This window comes from Prunus dulcis, chromosome 6 (assembly GCF_902201215.1).
Source record: "Prunus dulcis chromosome 6, ALMONDv2, whole genome shotgun sequence".
NCBI classification, from domain to species: domain Eukaryota; kingdom Viridiplantae; phylum Streptophyta; class Magnoliopsida; order Rosales; family Rosaceae; genus Prunus; species Prunus dulcis.
In genome coordinates, this window is record NC_047655.1 from 17,024,221 (window position 1) to 17,045,605 (window position 21,385).

Consider the following 21,385-nt stretch of genomic DNA (forward strand, 5'->3'; position numbering starts at 1 on the left):
GGCTTATGACAGGATTCCATCAGTTTCCTTCTAGGCCTACAAGACCAATTTGATTTGTCCTCAAAACTTCTTCTGTTTTACGCAGGGGAATTTCAGACATAAAAAGTTATCCATTTAACTACTTTGAACTCGAGTTACTTGAATTTATTTAACACGCTCAGAAAGTACAAAACAGAACAAAAGAAATCACACCCAAAAAGCAAAACGAAAGGAAAAAGAGTGCATAATTACCATACATTCGCTTATGTAAAAATTTGCTTCATCTACATTAGAAGAAATCACACACAAGTGTGAGAAGAGTAAGGCTTTTTTTTTTACTGTAAATGGGGAAGAAGATTATAATAGCAGTAGAATTGCAAGAAGATGAAAACGGCAGAAGAAATTACAGATATTTAGTCATATACCCATTCTTAGCACTAAAACTATAAATAAATCCTATACCATTTAATTTCTATAAACAAATCCAAAAAAAACCCAAAATATGATAGTTGGCCTTATTGAATTTAATTTTGATTATTAAATTACTTTGATATGCTATTGAGTGTTTTGGACTTTTTAATGAGGTTTCGGTGTTGGATTTATTTTAAGAAATCAATGGTAGTTTTGTAATTTAAAAAAAGTTAAAAGTCTTTTTGTTATGTTGTAAATGAATTTTTGGTGTGTTTCTAAAGTCCATTTCATATATGGTTTTTTTATAATTTGGACTCCTATGTTAAGTATAATAGTGAATCTCCCAAGAAATTATTACCGGGCAATGTAAACTTCTTATCTGTTTCAATTCAAAGGGAAGGCACTAAAAGGACAAGGGGAAGACCAAGAGCGCATGGGATATAGACCAAATGACACTTTAAGACAGCAACGCCTGCTCTGTCGGCAGATTGATGCGAATGGGGCCGGCAGAGGCAAGAAATAAAAGTTAATGAGATACCAAAATCTTACTCATGACATGGGCCTAAACATGATATAAACGCACATTTCTACAACAGATAAAATAACATCAAACCAAAAGTTCAAATTATTTGGCATTTATGGAAAATCTGATAGGGGCTGACTACATTTGAATGACTAAGAAGCAAAAATCAAAGCAATGTTGGTGTATAGAAATGAATTGAGAGTAAAACCGAGTAGTCTATCACTATGCTCTGGCTTAAATCAACGTTCATGACCATGTTCGATTCTCTTGGGAAATTACTAAAACAAATGACGAAAATTACATATGAATTATATACAGGAAAATGATAGAATATATTTCACATAAATCCAATCTCAAAGGTGTCAGTAGAATGATACAAGAGCATTTTCAGGCACTACAGTGATTGTTAGCACAATGCTAGAAGTAAATTAGAGAACCTTGGATTGGCAAGTAATGCACGGTTATGAATCCTGATTGACCACTTGAGCCATTTCAAGTCAGTCATCCCTCTTCCGACTCTGCCCATCAATCCAGAAATTAGAATGAAAGCAGAAGAATGAAAATTTTCAGTTTAAGGGGCATATTATTCACTCCCATACATTTTAACAGTCCATCCATCACATAAAAGGGTATATTTGCCATAATCTCACAAAAGGAAGAAAGATAAATTTGAAATTCAAAGGCCCAAATAAATTCCACTTGATAAATGGCAAGCATGTGCTAGTTGTAGTGTTGATATTTTAAACGAGAGAGAACAGGTACTCATTGGAAAGGATTCATACCATGTATGGCTTCCATGTTGTCTTCCTTGTAAACACCAAGGGGTGAGCCATGGACAGATAAGAGCATCTCCCCAGGCTTTGGGAGCCTTCGCGTCTTGGGTGTCATCCCAATAGACAGCCTCTGGCTACTCACCTGCAGCATCAACCAGGGTTGATTAGATCATACGGACTGGAAGAGCCATCAAGATGCTCTTTTTGCTCAATAGTATATCCAACAGTACAACAGCAGAGAGTTTTAGGACAATCAACAACTATATTGGCAGTTAAACTAAGTACTAACTTTTGCATACTCTTGCCACAACTCAATACCTAAAAAACTTGTCCTAATAACTTATTTTTCTCTCAACACAATTAAGGTCACTGAAACTTAATAATATTTTCCAGTTTTCCCCTTTACATATCGATTTCTATGTCAACATTACTGTTATTTTTTCAGAAGTCTAGAACTTTGGACTCGACTCTTCAACATTCTGAAAGGGCTTACAACATAATCTCCCTAATTTACGTAAATTCACTAAAGCAACAAGGGTTTGCTCGTAGTTGTTAGCACTAATAGAAAATCAGCTTAGCACTTCTTTTAGGTCTTGAGGATAGACACTGACAGCATCTATACTTCTGGAGCTCATGCACTTCAGTAAGCCATTTAGGCCGCCTACTTATTCAAATTTATGGTAAAAGAATTTGAAATCTAACCAAAAGCTATCAACAGAACAACACAAATTGTCATAATAAAACCAATTGCAGCTTGAATAGACCTAAATATGATAAATCAATCAAGAAGCTACAAACCCCAGGAGTTTGGAGAGTATCTTGCTTCCCTAGCATCAGACTATCAAATGGCTCCTCTAAACCCTACAATAGAAATTTCAGCAAGGTAAATATCTGTATGTGCATGAATGGATGGATGTATGCATTTATGTATGCATGTGTGTGTATTTGCATATGCATGTGTGTGTATGTGCATATGCATGTGTGTGTATGTGCATATACATGTGTGTCTGTGTGCATATGTGTATGTGTGTGTGCGTCATGTGTCTGTTTGTATGCACAACATGGAATTGAACCTTCACTATATATTAATTGCATGTGTGCTACATAAGCATATAAAAATGTATTTAAACATTTTGATTTTCGTGTTAGACACATTTGAAAACTCCACTAATATAGACGTGTATATAAGAAGAGAACATACAAAGTCGCTGATCTGCGGATTATCAACACCCAGAAGGCTTGTTTTATCTGCCACCAACCAACTCAATCATGTGAGATATAAAAAACACACAAACAATGAGGGGTACAAACTCATTCCTCAAATTCCTGATCCCCGTGTCCAAAAAATAGGAGTTTCTAAAGTTGCTAATACCTGCTTTACTAGAAAACTCAAAGCCACCAAGAGATGGAATTGCTGCTGAACAACCAGAATAAGCAATGGACAACCGGCGAAGAAGAGTCTCATGTAAATCCATTCCATCATTCATGGATACATTGCCATCTTTATCAATCCATTGCACTTCCATTTGTCCATTTTCTCCATTTCTTACATTCAACAGGTTTTGAAAGTTCTCTTTAAAATATTGCAATAGAGGGGTTCGCTGCTGTTCCTTGTTGAAGTAGGAGCGAAGCAAACGCAAATTAGTCAGGAGATGTTCAGTCTCAACATCACGAATAGCCCTAATGGCAGAAATTTGCCGCTCAACTGTGAAAACACAAACAAACAGTACACGCATTTGGTCACAAATTAATTGAAATTTGAACTCTAAAATATAATTTAGCAACTTAAATGCCTGAAAATTGCTCATTGAATCTGGATTTTGGACAGATGACAATAAAGAGGGGATTAGAACATCAAAACTTTATAAGACTAATAGAAGGATGGACAGCCCAACATCAAAAGAAAAATAAAGACATCATTCTTTTCCAATGGAGAATCAGAAGCAGAGTTTCTCATTAAAATGGAAACTGTATTACAACTACCCATTGAACGTTAACAATCAACCTATAAAAAGAAAAGAAAAGAAAAAAAACCTAAAAATGTAATAAATTAAATACAAATGCTGTCAGTAGAAACACAAATATAAGATGCGCGGAGTGAAATTATACCATCTGGGTCTGTGAATTGAGCTTCTTGTTTCGCATTCTGGGGCTCCTTTTCCTCTGCAACATTGAAATCGGTCCCTGGTGACAAGGCAACTTGTTTTACAGTTTTCTTAGCTCTTTTTCTTGCCATTTGAACTGGTAAATTCTGCTATCATATCCAAAACAATTCCATAAATCAACTATAAAATTTATACACGACACACATAATTGTCAATTTTTTCAATTTGTGTTCAATGTTAGCTTCATGCGTGAAACAGCAACCAGAGTATGTTAGATCAGAAATGCCAAGCAACCCAATTTGCATTTGCATACTCCAAAAAGAAGGGGGAAACATTTTCCCTTCTTTCTTTTCTTTTCAAACGGTAAAAAAGAATGTCATTTCAATGTTGCAGAAGATTGAAAACATAAAACTAAGGGCCGATTTGATAGAAAACAAGTCAAGCACAAAGCAACAACAAAATCCAAAAACACAGCAACAACAAAACCCAGAAACACAGTAATAGCAAAACACAATAACAGTCCAAATATCAAATACCCACAGCCTAAAAACACCAAATCTAAAACACCCAAACAGTCCAAGTCAAAGAATTTCATACCTTTGATGAAAGTCCAAAGGAAGAGAGAAGAGGCAGATGGAGAGTTGTGAGAAAGAGGGTTGAGAAAGCAAGAGTGAATGTGAGAGTGAGAGAAAAAGAGTTCAGAGGGCGAGAGCGAGCGTGAAAAAGAAAATAGAAGACTGAAATTTGAAATTGATTTTTGGTAGCTTTCAAAATTATGCCTCGTTTTGAAATCAGTTTTCAGTTTTCTACAAACTAAAAATTATAATTAGTTACCAACACATTTTCAATTTTCAATTTCATGAACTGAAAATGAAATTATTATCAAACAGACCTTGAAAAAAAGATAGGGTTTTGTGAAGAGGTGTACTTACCACTGACCGGCCGGCGATTTGGGCTTGTCGAAGCTTGCAGTGCTAGGCGTGGCCGCTTACAAAATGCGTTTGAATTTTGAGATTTTAGAGGTAAACAAATTCGTTCTGAATAATTGGCAAACAAGTGGGAAGAGAAGTAGACTAATATTTTATTTTGTTTTATTTTTGGTCTCATATTACTCTTGCATTAACGACAAAAAAAATCAACTGAAATTACGTGGAAGAATATTAGTGCTTCTTTAGAAAGAACTTCTGCTCATAAATGCTTTTAGCAAAAGCTCTTTTATTATAAAGATATTGTAATTTTCATAACAAATTCAAGTGCCTTGAAAAAGCACATAGTAAGTGCTTCTCCAGAAAGCGCTTCTACAACCCAGGAGCATTTCTAAACTTTTCTGTCAAACACTGTCAAACGCATTTCTAGTTGACAGGACCCGACCCAAATTCCACTTTGAAATTTGAATCGAACTCGGTGCGTGTCCGACACCTAGCAGGTGCTAAACACGCTTGACCAGATTGCCCTTTTAAGTCTAAAAATTCTTTTTCAAGTTAGACTTCTGCCAGAAATTCGGCAAAGTCTCTCCTTTAAAATGCTCGTTTCCCAATAACTCAACACCTGTAAATATACAATTAACAATGAAAAACAAAGTCCCAATCGTTCAGCATACATAAGACCAATAACCTGAATGGCCTCAGGCCTCCATAAATCAAATAAAATATTCCATCCTTGAATAAGAACTCAACTCTTAGAATAATGTGAATCCTTTATCAACTTCCAATAAATTAATTCACAATTACACTTAAAATATACACCACAATCTGATAAAAACCCATATCCATGATTCATCATCTTTAAACCACTAAGTATATATATATATATATATATATATATATATATTAGATTTTAACATATAATAATATATATATTAGATTTTAACATATAATAAACATTTAGTTAATTTCTCGTCTACACCAAAATCCAGTTAATAAACCATCCCCTAACTTTACACAACCAGTCATAAAAAACCCTTAGAAATAAAAGCGATTACCTGATAACCCTAAACATTTGAACAATCCAATATCACCCAAACATACACTTTTTCCTAATAATAATAAATAAATAATTAACACGCTAAACTTCAAATATCAGAATAACATCCAATAATATCATCAAACACTATAATGTTATAAACTAAAAGAATTGAAGAGAGAGAGAATTGAAAGATCAAAACTAATCTGCTTCGTTCAGTATGCATTCGTTTATATAATTAGAATGTGGGCCCCTTTATGTGGGCTCCACACCCAATAATTTACAACACTCACCCTTGGAGACCACAAATGATATAGAATATGTCTCGTTAAAAACCTTGCCAGTAAAAACCCAGTGGGACAAAAACTGGTCGAAGGGAAAAAGAGTACATAACCATGCGTAACATAAAATTTTGTGTATATTGACATGCGTGCAACACTGCCTCGTTAAAACCTTGCCAGGAAAAATCTGAAGGAAAAAAGAGTACAGTGTGGAAAAGGTCTTTATTGATGGCACGCTCCCCCTGATGCTTGATAGAATATCTTGAAGCCATACTGTTGATCATCTGTCTGAATCATAGTGGACACTGCTTCTGTGAGTCAATCTTGAGCGACACTGCCTCGTTAAAACCTTATCAGGAAAAACCCAGTGGGATAAAAACCTGATGAAGGAAAAAGAGTACAGTGTATGAAAGTCTTTATGAATACCATGCTCCCCCTGATGAATATCTCCCCCTGAAAACTTCATGACTAGCTGTTTCCAGTAAGCGACCATAGAGATTTCCAGAGTCCGCATATCTAATAACACTTGGGCTATTTATAATTTCACTCAAAAAAAATATGCCCGTATATGGTGTTATGCTTAGATAGCATCAAATATGCCTCACATCATCCAAAATGATGGAGTTGAGCTCTATCTGGAAAATACGATGTCCGGTCCAATATACTTCCGGAAAATCCTTCAAGTGTCCAACGAATAATCCTCATAAAAATGCTTCAATACTTTCTTAGTATAAGCAATAATCTCGTTGGCATAATGCTCGATCTTTCAGTCGAGACAAATATTTCTGGAACTCTTGAGAAGCTTTAATGTGTTTGCAAACATATTAATGTACTCACTGAGGCAATTTATGCATATTAGTATTGAGTACGGATTTTGTGCTTCAGGCACATGTCATTCGGGGACTTGCTTCATGCAATTTCAATCCTTTCAAGGATTTTGTTTAAAGGGATTAAACTTTATGACACATTATATAGCTTTAACCCAGCTATTTATACATCTTTAGGGAATCACTTCAGGTGATATGCTCTGTGCATTTAATAACCCTTAAAGATAACATGTTGGTCTCCGTAAATGTGCAATAAGGGGGCACAATTGAATTTGTAAATATGGAGAAAACCCAACATTCCTTGTTTCTGCCAGAAACATTGTGTCATACAAAGTAGGTATATTCCCTTTTATTCCGAACACCCAAGTATAACTTTCAGTATTAACAATTTTGGGGTTCGTACTGTGGGTTTGTTCTTTCACGTTCATTCTCATCTATAATGGAATTGCCTCATTCCATTTTGGCCAATGATATTGTCGACATTTAATAATTGAACGTGGTTCCAATCAACACAGCCCATTGATGATTTGAGTAGCTACTTCAAAATCAAAATTTGTCATTCATCAATTCATGATCCCACCATTCTCATGTGCATGCGCATGCATCAATTATAAGCATTTCTTTGCTTTTGGGTACCCAAGCCACTGCAGGGGGCTTTTATTATGTGAGAATGTGGATTATAACCTCCAATGGAGCGTTATGTTATAGTAGGGCGTGGATAATCTCCATTTAGGGAGTTGGAACATTTAGAACCATATATCTGTCATGCTGCAGGCATGCTACAGATTAATATATACATGTCAATTAATTTCTGGGACTTTAACCCATACAATTTGCAACGCATTAGGCGTGCACAATATCAATATTGACATGTCAAGGGATTGTCCTTTCGGGACTTCAATCCACATCATTTGCTACGCAACAGGCGTGCATCATATTGATCACTGCTATACCCATATTTTGTTCTTATGGGACTTTAATTTGTGCAGTGTATTATCAATGTATCCAACTTGCAATTTGTAAAATTTGCATTAATAATTCATGGATACATACAAGCCATTCTTTTGGAACGGACTTATCTCCCCATTTGGTTACCTTTCAAGATAAAATATCAAATAAGTATATAAGCATAAAATAACACAAGTATTGCTTACATCCTTAGGTGGGAGAAACTTTTCTCAAGTATCATTCAAGCTTGTATCGGCCCAGTAAATATAATGTAGTGCTTGATGATCTAGTTATATCCTGCAAAAGCAAAAATCACAATTCTTTTCTCTGTCAAAAACAAATAACTCTCAGAGTTAGGATCACTTCATGGATTCTTTCTTCAGATGTTCATTCTAAAGAAATAAAATCTCTTATGAACAGAGAGTGCAAAAGAGAAAAAATGCAAAAAAAATTGTGATATTGATTGCAAGATAAGGTAAGCAATCAGGGAAGGAAGCTGGTGGGAGCAGACAAGCAGCTCATCAATCAAGGAAGGAAGCTGGTGGGAGCAGAAAACAAGCTCTCAATTCTCCTAGTCTAGAAGGACCTCAGGAGATTAGAGCACAAGGCGCCTTCACAATTCCCTGATCTTGCAGAAACATGATCAGGGATAGTCTTGCTTCCTGAATGGATGATCAGAGATAGTCTTGCTTCTCAGGCATATTAAGTGCTTAATGATAAGAAAAACAAGTAGATATAGCATCATTTTGTATGGGAAAACTGGATGTCTTCTGCAAAGAAAATTTCGTTAGTAACACATTTATACACAAATACAATGAATAGATAGAACCGGTGAATTTCAAATTAACCATAGGAAAAATTGCGAGATTCTCGGGATACTTTTGAAAAAGTAGCTCCGTGAAATCCGTAAAGCAAGATCGGCTTTGAAAATAATACTTGAAAACGCCGAAAGTGCCGACAGGCATTATCAGAGGCCACGTGAAGTTTTGGACTCTTGCGAAAGAAAAAGATAATGTGGGGATTCGAGAAGATATTGGAATCCTGAAAAGTTGCCACATTTTCGTCTATAGATATTGCCTTTGCAAAACTTGATTGAGCAACTGCGTTTCAACTCAACTTTGTTTCAACTCAACTTCCTTCATTTTCTGAAACTTTAGTTTTGTAAGACTTTCTTCGAAACCTTCTTAAAATGGCTTCCTCTTCTTCCTGCCCAAATAATTTCAATTTAAATGATGCTCCCACAACAACCAGTGACGCCAAAGTTTGGCGTCCATCCTTTGTATCCCAAAATCGTCATCTCACAGTTAATGATTCTGTGATGATGAATGATGCTACTGCTGTCACAGTAGCTAGGAATTTCATTATTCCAATGGATGAAATGCTGTTGACAGGGAGGTCTGAGGAAGAAGCTATTGATGACTCAATGGCTTTTAGCATTCAGAGTGCTGCTTCTGTTTCTAACATGGCTGATCGTTTGCGTGTTAGAGCAAACGAGGTTCAGAAGCTGACAACTGAAAATTATTCTCTTCAAAGAATGCTTCATGAGTCTCAAAAAGAGGTTGAGAAACTCAAAGGAGAGAATAATTCCTTGTTGAAACTGGTGAGTTCGTACTCTGTTGATACACTGAGAAAGCTAGACATGCTGCAGGTCTCAAATGAAAGAATTTTGGGAGACCATGAGAGGCTCATGGCTAGGCTTAAGAGGCGCCGTCCTCTTCCTTCAGAGGCTTCCAGAACATAATGTAATTTTATAGATTTTACAGGGCCTGCACCTTCATTGCAGGTGTAAAAATCTATCTGTTGTATGTTCCTTTCCTTTTATAATAATAATTGCGCACATTCTTAAACTTGCATATGTGGTTTTTACGTCTTTTCAAAATGACGGTCTGGAACCTTGTGCCTTATAGGTTCAAATAACCACATCAAATCTCTCATATTTCCATGCATGTGAGCCCAGAACTTTTGGTCTGGGTTAAACCCAAACTCATAATTTATTCGCCATTTTCAAATGGACATGAAATATGAATTGAATAAAAGCTACGATAATATCTCAATATAGTAGTGAAGAACATTAACTACTATATACCCACAACTTCAAGTTTTAGGATCTCTCATATATTTGGATCCATGGGCTTCCGGCCCAGATGTAACAAAATATGTGGGGAGCCTCAATTCATCATTTGATTTTTATACTGATATTATCCATTTCACGGTGTATTCTTAACAACCGAATTCACAAAATATATTTCTTCCTTGAGGTGTCGATTATAACAAAATCGAACTTTATTAAATTCATCATTCTCTTATGCCAAAGAAATATGTGGTGTACCACAATTTGCAATAATACCTCAAGGGTTGTCCATTTAATTGTTGGAACTTTAGGTTCTCAACACTGTTAGATTTTGAACTTCAGGCCAAAATCACATATTCTCATGGTATGGACATTTTTACAATTTTCTATACATATTTCGGGACTTCAAGCCCTTACATAATTGTCCATATTTTGAGGAACTTCTGGCATCTCATTTAATTGTTTATCCATGAGTTTAAGGAACTGCAGGTTCCATTTTGTATATAGTGACGGTTTCCCCAAAATGGTTAATATTTATGCATACGTCACTATTCATGTGAATAGTACTATTCATCAATCATGAATACATATCTATTCATATGTGCAGTACATTTGCCAGTACAGTTATTATTCATGTGTACGGCACTTTTAACCAATACGGTACTGTTACATCATTAAGGAAACCCAGGTCCTTATTCACATGTCAGGGATCAAGGACCCTTAAGTCCGATCACATGTTTACAAATATAGTACCGGAGAGACTGCCAGCTCTCATATCAATATCATCATCAAGGATCTTCAAGTCCTGATGTAAATGTATGATGAGGATCAAGGAACTTCTGGTCCTGATCTGTATACTGTAAAAACTCATCATACAGCACAATTAATCCATAAAATAAATTTACTGGTAAATAAATTACTTGTATGGACGTTAATCCCGCACCATACTTTAAATGTGCGGTAAAGTAAATTCATAAATTAAATTGCTGTATGGACGTTAATCCCGCACCATACTTTAAATGTGCGGTAAAGTAAATTCATAAATTAAATTGCTGTATGGACGTTAATCCCGCACCATACTGTAAATGTGCGGTAAAGTAAACGTGCTTGTATGGGCACTAATTCTGCTCCATACATTTAAATAACAGTAAAGGCGTGGACGATAAACCCGCACCACCCTTTAAAGTAAATTTATGATAAAGTAAATGTGCTTGTATGGGTAATAAACAGTAAAGGCGTGGACGATAAACCATACAGTAAATAAAATAATTGCGGAATGAATAAAGTAAAGACAATTATTTGTGGGTTCATATCAACACCACAATCAAATAATATAGTAGATAATATTATTATCGTTTGTGGGCTTTACTGTGCTGCTTTTATTGTCTCCTCCTTGCAAGTTGGCAATGACATGTGGTTGCCAATAATTAATCATATACCAAGACAAACAGCCACCAATCAATTTGTCTGCCAATTTATTCGATTCCTTTTCTGCCTTTTTTTTGTTTTTTGTTTTCTTGTGTTGCGGCACTTGTGCAATTAGATGGATTGTTCATAGACTGACCTCAACCAAAGATGGGACACCAGACCATAGCCACCATATCCATTTGTTATCCAAAACAATTTTGTTTGGTTCCTCTCCTTTTTGAGACATGAGAGTTACTTTTGACATAAATTGCTTAAAACTTGCAACTTTACAACTTGTTCACACTTCCAAGTCAAGCAAACAACAAGAAGTAGAAGAAAATGAACAAGACGATTTGAAGAAACTTATGAGCTCGTACCTTGGTATGAGCTTGGGCATTTTCTTGGCTATAGCTCCAACCAAGTTCGAATAGCTACAGACCCCAGTGAGCGAGCTCTCTGCGAGACTATGGCAAGCGGAAGAACAAGTGAGACAGATGAGATGAGTCGCTTGGGTTTGTGAGAGTGTTTGTTTGTGTTTACTTTCAGTGCGGAGAGATCTTCCCCAAGATGGATAGTTTGGAACATCACCAAGCAATTCGCCATGCTGGTAACTACTCTGGGCTTAAACCCAAACTGGGTTTTCTTTGTATTTATCAGACTTGATTGGCTTTTGAATAAACGAGCAGGGAATGAAATATGCAGCTGCGATGTAGTGGTGGTAGATACAGCCGCCATGAGAGGCTTGAATTGTGTTCAGGGTCTACTGGAATATGGAGAAGAACTGAAGACCCATGAGAAGTTTTGTGAACCAAGTCTGGTTCTTGAATTTGTGAAGTGGGTTATCTAAGGAGGCAAAAGAAAAATTCCAGCAAGCCTCTGCTTGAGTTTTGCGGAGAGAAAGAGAAAGAGGCTCTGAATAGAGAAATCGTGCTGATAACGTGTTATAAACTAAAAGAATTGAAGAGAGAGAGAATTGAAAGATCAAAACTAATCTGCTTCGTTCAGTATGCATTCGTTTATATAATTAGAATGTGGGCCCCTTTATGTGGGCTCCACACCCAATAATTTACAACATATAACATAAACTCGTAATCCAAACATAATTAGAAAAGTTCACAAACAGTCAAACCTCGTTTACACGGTCGTTCTTGTACTACTCGAAGGGTGACACTATCTCGGAAGACTCGCGATCAACCGAGGATCAAACTTCCTACACTGGGTCAACTAGGCCCATGGAGCCCACGACCTCCGATTTCCAATCCGAAAGTTGCTATGGGTTCAACAAGGTTTACTATACCTGTCCTACAAGTTTGGACTGAATTGAATGGTCGGATCGCTCACGTTCAGACGGTCATCGTTTATCTAAACTTTAAATTATTGAATCGGAGTATCCAGGACTCCTATTATTGATCCGCGAAGTCATATACGATCCTAGAAGTGCCTAGATCCACATATTTGAAAATGAAGTCGATCCAACGGTCTGAACATATCAAACCTGGATAACGTCTAATATGTGATATCCGATCGACAATCAAACGGTAACCAATTTCCTATCCGAGCATACCATCGTGCTCGGGACGACATCGTGCTCGGGACGACATGATGATCATTTTAGAACTAAGAGGGACATCCAAACAGTGCCCACACGCCGGCACACGGGCCGGCAGTGCATGGGTGTCTAAAATGATTCCGGCGATCGTGAAATCTCCAAACCGCCGGTCCAGACCTATACCTACATGATCAGAACAATGAATGGAGCAACTTTGGTTCTTGGACCAACCCCAAAAAGTAATCAGAAGTGGCCGGAATCGAGGGCCGAAACCGGCCAAAACTTTGATCGCTTAAATCCGTTTCAAAACGCAGAAATTAATCCTAAACAACCCAACCAGCAGCTAAAACACACTGAGAGGATGAGAAAGCATACCTAGATCGCAAGATTTGGTAGTCGGAATCGCTTGAACGAACTCCGTGAAGTTATGGGTAAAACCGGCCCTATGTTTGCGAATTCCGGCGAGATACAGTGGCGGCTGGGCCGGAGAAGGGTCGGGATGGGAAGGTGACGTCGCGCTGGTTCTTTTGGTACCAACCTTGTCGAGTTTGGTGGTCGGAGGTGGTGGTGGCGACCCAAAAATAGGTCGGATGAATAGTAACAGCGCAGGGGGGAGGCTGATGCGAACCAGAAGGAGAAGGGAGCAGAAAAAAGAAATTTTTTAAAACAGTCCGGTACTGTAGCAGGTTCTGTACTGGTACCGTTTGCTACAGTGACAAATTTACAAATTTTTGTTACTCTTTTAACTCTTCATGAAGCGCTCCAAAACAGTTCCATTACTTCAAAGATAGCAAAAGCATCCAAACACAACAATCAACATTTTTTTTTTTTCTTTCCAAAATTGTACTTCCAATCCAAAATAGAAATTCTAATATAATGTTGTGAGAAATTTCTTCTTACTGTAATTTAAAGTATCGCTTATACTAAAAAAAATATATATAGTGTTATGTAAAACAAAACGTAGCTTTAGACACTCTCTTTTGGGCTAATATTTGAAAACTAAACATCAAAGCCCACTCGACCAGTCAAAACTTCGATGGAAGAAAGAGAGTGACTTTTGAACTCTCTCGCTTTCTATAACGAATCTTTGAATTAGTCTCTCCTCTGTCACTTTACCTATCGCCTAATCCCAACTATGGCGTTCTCGCCTATGTGCTTTCGCCACGTGTGCACAATTGCTATTTTAAACCGCCCATTGGTGGCTTGTAGATTGTCTTCTTCTGATCATGTAGACGAAGAAAAAGGTGAAAAAGCAAGTGTTCAAGCGGAGCTTTGTACATGGTGGTAACCATGCAATGTGAGTAACTCTGGAATTTTCTTTCATCTGTTCCAGCAAATGGGTTTTTGAATTCATAATCTGTAGATGCTAATTCTTTGGTTGCAGATCCGCTGCTGCTGCTGCTGCTGGTTACCATAATTCTTTGGTTGCCTCCTACTTCAAGCCTTGATGCTACCAACAGTTCAACCAAAAAAAGGCGAGAGGTAATTTCAGGACGCCATGCTGCTGTTGCCACGGATGATGGACGATGTTCCAGAATTGGGATGCATGTTCTTCGCGAAGGAGGTCATGCCGTTGATGCATCAGTGGCTGCTGCTCTTTGCTTAGGGGTTGTGAGTCCAGCATCAAGTGGCATAGGGGGAGGAGCCTTCATGCTTATCAGGCTAGCCAGGGGGGAGGCACAAGCCTTTGATATGAGAGAAACTGCTCCCTTGCTAGCTTCTGAGGTTTAAACCTGCTTTATACTAAAAGCTCTCTCTTCCATTAGACTTGAATGAGTTGCCTGGTGCTTATGATTTTTCTTTCTTCCTACTTTCAGAACATGTATTCTTCCAACACTACGCTGAAAGGTAAAGGGGCTCTCTCCATAGCAATTCCAGGGGAACTTGCAGGCCTTCATAAAGCTTGGAAACAATATGGAAGGCTTCCATGGAAAAGGCTTGTAAGTCCAGCTGAGCGTCTCGCTCGTTTGGGATTTAAGATTTCACCATACCTCAACATGCAGATGCATAGAACAGAATCAGGAATCTTGGCAGATGAAGGACTTCGTCATGTATTTACATTAAACGGGAGTCTCTTGAAGACAGGTGAGACATGTCGTAACTGGAAACTGGCACAGACACTCAGAGACATCTCGAATTTCGGTCCCAGAGCCTTCTATAATGGATCTATCGGATCCAAATTGGTTAGAGATATTCACAAGGTCGGAGGAACACTGACAATGAAGGATTTGCAAAATTATAGAGTTAAACTGAGAAAGCCTATATCTACTGACACTCATGGGTTTAAAATACTGGCTATGCCTCCTCCTTCCGGAGGTCCTCCAATGATACTTGTGAGTATATATCTCTGTTCTTGCATTCTTTTTTGTCTTTTTTTTTTTTTTTTTTTTTTAAAAAAAAAAAAAAAACAGAACTTCAATTCCACTGTTACAGATGCTAAACATTCTTTCTCAATATGGAAATGTTTCTGGAGTTTCTGATCCTCTTTGGGTCCATCGAGAAATCGAGTCCTTGAAACATGTATTCGCAGTGAGGATGAATCTTGGTGATCCTGAGTTTGTTAATGTGACTAATGTTCTAGCTGATATGCTTTCTCCTAAGTTTGCTGAGGAGTTAAAGAAGACCATATATGACAACCGGACTTTTGACCCAAGCCATTATGGAGGCAGGTATGTTGTCTAATTGCCAACAGTATTTATTACCTGTTAGATTATACATTCGTTTAACTAATTATTCTTGTTTTGGTTACCAAATTTTCTATCTCCTCTGTCCAAGATTTATTAATATAAATTCTGTTTCTTGCTAATGCATGGAATAGTACATATATGCACTTGAGTAGCAATGCTTCAATGTGCATAGAACTAATGTTGTGAGTTCCAGATTATACTACTGAATTCGTTTTCTCGGCGATGAGGAAGTGGTTTAAAAATGGTGGCGCATTGAGTTTGTTTTGTCTCTATTTAATTTGCTACTCAAGCTTCTTATACATCCGTTTAGAAGTCCATTTGCTTCTAATGCGTCCAGTTTCATCAATTTCAGATGAAGGGAATGCTATCCACATGTATGCAAGCATGAGTACAAAGATGTACTAAACTATTTTTCATCATTCACTAATTCATTCATGTTGGCAGTCAACATTGGACAGAAAATGGTAATGTTGCGATATGAATGTTGTGGGATTTTAGTCTAAATTATATACAAAATCTGCCTAACTAAAGCAGTAAAGCCCTGTTTACCAAAAACAAAAACAAAAAAGTAAAATCCTGTGTAACTTGCTTTCACTCTCACGTATTTTGCTTGTGCTTGTAGAGGCCTTTTTACGTATTCTCCTAATCCAAGACTTTTAGTTTGTTTATACTAATCCTTGTTTCCTAACAGGTGGAACCAGATCCATGATCATGGAACCAGTCATTTGTCCATCATAGATAACGAGCAAAATGCCGTCTCCATGACTACTACTGTGAATGGATATTTCGGTGCACAAATACTGTCGTCAAGTACAGGAATAATTTTAAACAATGAAATGGATGACTTCTCTATACCTGGAAATGATTCTACAGTTCCACCTCCAGCACCGCCCAATTTCATCAGGCCAGGAAAGAGGCCATTATCATCCATGACACCTACTATAGTCCTGAAGGTAATGCATAAGCGATATGGAGAAATGAGGAGAGAGAGAGAAGTAGAAGAGGGAGTGAAAGAGAGAAGATAGGGGTAGATAAAAGAACAATAGGAAGTTTCAACTTTAATGTTTTTCTATGCAGTGTGTATTCCTGAGCAATATTTTCATGTCTTCCTCTATATGCTTTGACAGGATGAGCAACTGAAAGCAGTAGTAGGCGCAAGTGGGGGGGGCATGATCATTGCTGCAACTGCACAGGTTCTTTTGAATCATTTTGCAAGGGGATTGGATCCACTCTCTTCGGTCATGGCTCCGAGGGTCTATCATCAGGTTTTCATTTAAGTCCCATCCAGATTACACTCTCTCTCACGCACGCAAGATATACCTTCAGTGCAATTTATACTTTTCATAATAAGTTCTGCCATTATGCTGTATGGTAAAGAAATGTCTTGGATAGCAGCTGAATAATAGGATTAAGGGATGCCTCCTTTTTTCTTTTTTCGTTTTTTGATTAATTTTCTGTAATTGGTTCACATATTAACTATCCTTAGGTGATGATCCACCCTTGAGCAACCTATCGTTGCTCTAACCCTGCCCCCAACTGCTTCAGCTTTTCCAGTATTGAGCTTTTGTATTTTGTTTGATTAGAAGAGAGGCTTACTCTTTTACCATTCATAAAACGTAAAGTTCAATTTAGTTATCCATTAAAGCTTCTAATCTGATGCATTTCTGTCTTAACAGCTATTACCTAATGTGGTTCAGTATGAAAATTGGACAACCGTGACTGGCGATCACTTTGAAGTTCCTTCTCAAATCAGGAAAGCCCTACACAAGAAGGGTCATGTCCTAGATCCCCTTTCTGGTGGATCTATTTGCCAGTTTATAGTTCAACAAATAGAGGCTTTGAAGAACAATGGAGGCACTAGGGAGATCGTGGCAGTTAGTGATCCAAGAAAAGGCGGTTTTCCTGCCGGTTTCTGAAATTGGGGGATGGTGCTATGCTAGTCACTACGGAATTGAAGCTAGTTATTGCCTTTGTTCCCATGCTAGTTTTCTCCCCCTTTTCCACAGTAACGAATTCAAAATTTCTATTATATAACAAGATTGACAATATGTTTAGTGCAGTTCATTTTGTTTTATCTTTTGCTCCACAAAGAAAAAAGCACAATGGTTATGATATTGCTAAAGAATTTGAGAAAATAATACTCAAATGTTAGTTCTTCTCAACTCAAAGAAGGTGCATAGTCCACAAATAGTCTCAAGAAGACTTTCAACTCAAACTTGAGGAAATGAGTGATATTAGCACTTGAATGAGAGATTAGTTTATACAAGCCAAGAGATTAGCAAATGCTGAAGAGATACAGAAAGTAAGTATAGGAGGAGTGAAGAGATAAAGTACCACAACATGGTTGAACAGCAGCAAGATGCTCTGTGTTCGGGTTTGAGGTGAACTCACATGATTCTGTTGTGGAGTGGATTTTCTGCATGGTTTGCTTTGCATTCAATCGTAAACTTTCATTAACTGGACCGGGTTAGCTTATTTGTAAGGCACCGGAATCTGAAACTAGCCCTTAGTCTCGGAGAGATGAAGGCTAGAATGTAGGGGAAGACTCCTCAATGCCCAAAAGATGATGGAGAGGGCCAAGACCCTCTGTCTAAAATTCTTGCCAAGCTTGGAGAAATACGGGAGAGAGCAAAGATAATGGAAAGGGTTTGCTTCCTTTTTCTGCGGCTAACGATACAGATTGCCCTGTGTTATCAAATTTGTTGGACCTAAGTGGAAGTCTCAAGGCTTGTATAAAAGCTACACTGACTGAACTATGTGTGAAGAATTGAAAAATGCAGCAGTCTTGATAACATTTTGGTGTTGGAACAAAAAGCTTCTAACTCTTGATTTAGCCGTTTTTAGTGATTCTGCACTGATAGAATTAGGTTATCTTCCTAATCTGTATTGGAAAGTACCAAATAATTAGTCATGGATGAAAATTTGAGCTTCAAAATAGACCTTAAAGTCACTTATGCCAAAAGAAGAGAGAGCTACAACAAGTGTTGAAGAAATAGTCCCACATCGGCATGCCGAGTTTAGACAGAACGCTTTATAACCGCAGGAAGGCGAAGGAACATTGCCGAGCTAAGTAACGAGAGCTTGCAACTCGAGTGAGGGCATTGAGGTGATGGAACTTTGGCCCAGAATTAACGGGTCGGGTCTGGTGTGGCTCTTTACTAGCCTGCCCATTCCAAGCAAAGAGTTGTTCCATGTGATCTGAGCGAAAGCTCTGGGCCACGTGGCTCCTAAAGGGGAGGGCACCGCGTGAGGCTGGGTTCACAGAGCAACGCCTACCTCCCGCTCTTTGCAGTGGAAGGATAACGGGTTGGTGCCACCTTGATCCACCGTGGCCCGGTAGACTGGTCCAAATGAACCTAATCCTTTCTTTTTTTGGTTTTATTTCTCTCTCGCTCTTTAAGTTCGTTTGTTTGTTTTAAATTAATTTTCTGTAGATTTTGGTAATGTATTATGGAGATTCTCTTAAAAGAGGGCTTAAATAAACATTGCTTTGAACTCCTCTATCAATTGTAACGAAGCTTTCTCTTTTCCCTTTTTCTTTAGAGTACAATTAATTTTTTTCTCCTCATCATACATTCACCATTAGGTAAAAATGATTCCTATTAGAATTGGTTACTGAAAATTACGAAAAGACGAGGTGAAATCCCCATCTTCCTCAACAACTGAAGACAACGAGTCGTTGTTGTTGTGCAGTCCTCCAGAGCAACCAGTGAGGTCCTCGGCTGTCGTTTTCGTCAAGATGATTTGTCGAGATCGAGGCTACTTTGATATCAATATACAATTCTACATGTAAGGGTCTTTTTATTCCAACAGCTTAACGAGTGGGCTCGGGCTGCTGAAAAGAGAAGCAAGTGAAATTACCCCCTGTGCCTGAGTTCAAGAATCAGGCCCTAAGAATGCTTCGAAAGGATAGTGAAGCCTTAGGAAGCATCTTGGTTACCTTCACCAACAAAAATAATGGCTGCTTACGGGTTGGTGCCACCTTGATCCACCGTGGCCCGGTAGACTGGTCCAAATGAACCTAATCCTTTCTTTTTTTGGTTTTATTTCTCTCTCGCTCTTTAAGTTCGTTTGTTTGTTTTAAATTAATTTTTATGTAGATTTTGGTAATGTATTATGGAGATTCTCTTAAAAGAGGGCTTAAATAAACATTGCTTTGAACTCCTCTATCAATTGTAATGAAGCTTTCTCTTTTCCCTTTTTCTTTAGAGTACAATTAATTTTTTTCTCCTCATCATACATTCACCATTAGGTAAAAATGATTCCTATTAGAATTGGTTACTGAAAATTACGAAAAGACGAGGTGAAATCCCCATCTTCCTCAACAACTGAAGACAACGAGTCGTTGTTGTTGTGCAGTCCTCCAGAGCAACCAGTGAGGTCCTCGGCTGTCGTTTTCGTCAAGATGATTTGTCGAGATCGAGGCTACTTTGATATCAATATACAATTCTACTTGTAAGGGTCTTTTTATTCCAACAGCTTAACGAGTGGGCTCGGGCTGCTGAAAAGAGAAGCAAGTGAAATTACCCCCTGTGCCTGAGTTCAAGAATCAGGCCCTAAGAATGCTTCGAAAGGATAGTGAAGCCTTAGGAAGCATCTTGGTTACCTTCACCAACAAAAATAATGGCTGCTTACAAATAAATTCTTAGTGCTTGCAGGTAGAATCTTAGCTTGGCATGAAAGGCTTGTGGCTAAACAAAGAGAGGGCTGTGAATTCTTATGAGAAACAAGGGTTTTTAAGACAAGGGGGAATGGATTCTAAGAGGGTTTGTTGAAGAGGGAGAGAGATAGGGGTATGATGGGTGTGTTGAGCAGTTTCCGGCAGCTTGACGAAAACTCTGTCAAGCTTTGGAACAGTTTACCAAAAGGGAAAACGGGGATAGATAGAAGGATGGGGCTTGAAAATTGCAGAGGTTTTAGAGGTGAGAGATAAAGCTTGCTCTCTAGATGTGTATTGCTTAGGATAAAGAAGAAGGAGATAGAAGGTGAGGCACTTGGCCTTGATGTTAGCAGTTAAAGAATAAGCTTACTCGACTGCTCTAGTTGAGTTTAATGGGTAGGAGGTACCTCCTTTTATAGTCGTTGGAAGCTCCTCCTTCCCAAGAAACCCTAATGGGTTCTCTCCAATTTTGCCAAGTCTCGCCTTCCTTTCTCCTCTCATCCCTTGACTTACCCTATTTGGTAAAATTCTCTCTACCCAATCGCACAAAAATAGGATTTGGGGAGCTCTAGGCTTTTCCCATTTTCAGCCATCTTTCTTCCCTCTTCCATGATGGGGGGAAAATAAGTGGGTATGTACACTGGTTTGAAGGGTGCCTTGGCTCCTAGCAACTTACACGCGCTAATATCCCTTGGTTCTTTGCGTGTTCCACCTTGGTGTTCGTTCTTAGCCCATGTGCTGAAGCCTCCCAGCAACTCACTAACATAACACTTTGGCTTTCAACGTGGTTCACGTTTCCAGCCAAGTGATGGAGACCATAGATATTTTTCTTGGCTTGCTTGGGCCTTGCTAAAGTGATTGGCTAGCCTACCAAGGGAATGGGCTTAAATGATGGGCTATTTATTTATGGTGATGGGCTAATTTTTCCTAAAGTATTGGGTTATTTCTCTCTTTTATGCTTACCCACATATTTGGGCTCAAGAAATGGGCTTGAGTTTTGGGGCTCCCAAGCAACCCAAAACTTCCATTTCTCGGTTTATCAATGGGCCTCATGAAAGCTCGTTACCATCCATACCACAACCCACTCAAGCAAGCCCTAGGCATTTGCGTGGCTTAAGCCCACTTAAGCTTGTATTGTGGTTAGGTGTGAAATAATAATTTCTTGCTTGGCATGGCATGTCAATCGGCGTGCTTTAATTTTA

General features: G+C 38.2%; 2 protein-coding genes across 12 annotated transcripts; one reads left to right on the forward strand and one right to left on the reverse strand.

The window, feature by feature from the left end:
- Window positions 1–1,048: 1,048 nt before the first annotated feature.
- LOC117631172 lies at window positions 1,049–13,548 on the reverse strand. Of its 9 annotated transcripts, none has more exons than XM_034364171.1 (8): window positions 13,212–13,543; window positions 4,724–4,778; window positions 3,796–3,937; window positions 3,059–3,391; window positions 2,888–2,934; window positions 2,485–2,547; window positions 1,696–1,828; window positions 1,049–1,431 (listed from the first exon to the last, which is right to left on the reverse strand). In XM_034364171.1, exons 3-8 carry the CDS (start codon window positions 3,920–3,922, stop codon window positions 1,415–1,417), a joined length of 720 nt encoding a protein of 239 aa, XP_034220062.1. In that variant the 5' UTR covers window positions 3,923–3,937; window positions 4,724–4,778; window positions 13,212–13,543; the 3' UTR covers window positions 1,049–1,414. The 9 variants fall into 9 exon arrangements, with proteins under 9 accessions (XP_034220062.1, XP_034220065.1, XP_034220061.1 ...); XM_034364174.1 differs by having other exon boundaries at window positions 3,796–3,940; XM_034364170.1 differs by having other exon boundaries at window positions 4,724–4,828.
- Window positions 13,549–14,009: 461 nt separating this feature from the next.
- LOC117631316 (putative inactive glutathione hydrolase 4) lies at window positions 14,010–18,889 on the forward strand. Of its 3 annotated transcripts, none has more exons than XM_034364398.1 (7): window positions 14,010–14,133; window positions 14,221–14,561; window positions 14,654–15,169; window positions 15,270–15,505; window positions 16,215–16,476; window positions 16,651–16,788; window positions 17,200–18,889. In XM_034364398.1, exons 1-7 carry the CDS (start codon window positions 14,115–14,117, stop codon window positions 17,437–17,439), a joined length of 1,752 nt encoding a protein of 583 aa, XP_034220289.1. In that variant the 5' UTR covers window positions 14,010–14,114; the 3' UTR covers window positions 17,440–18,889. The 3 variants fall into 3 exon arrangements, with proteins under 3 accessions (XP_034220289.1, XP_034220290.1, XP_034220291.1); XM_034364399.1 differs by having other exon boundaries at window positions 15,438–15,505; XM_034364400.1 differs by lacking the exons at window positions 14,010–14,133; window positions 14,221–14,561 and having other exon boundaries at window positions 15,055–15,169; window positions 15,248–15,505; window positions 17,200–17,685.
- Window positions 18,890–21,385: the final 2,496 nt, after the last annotated feature.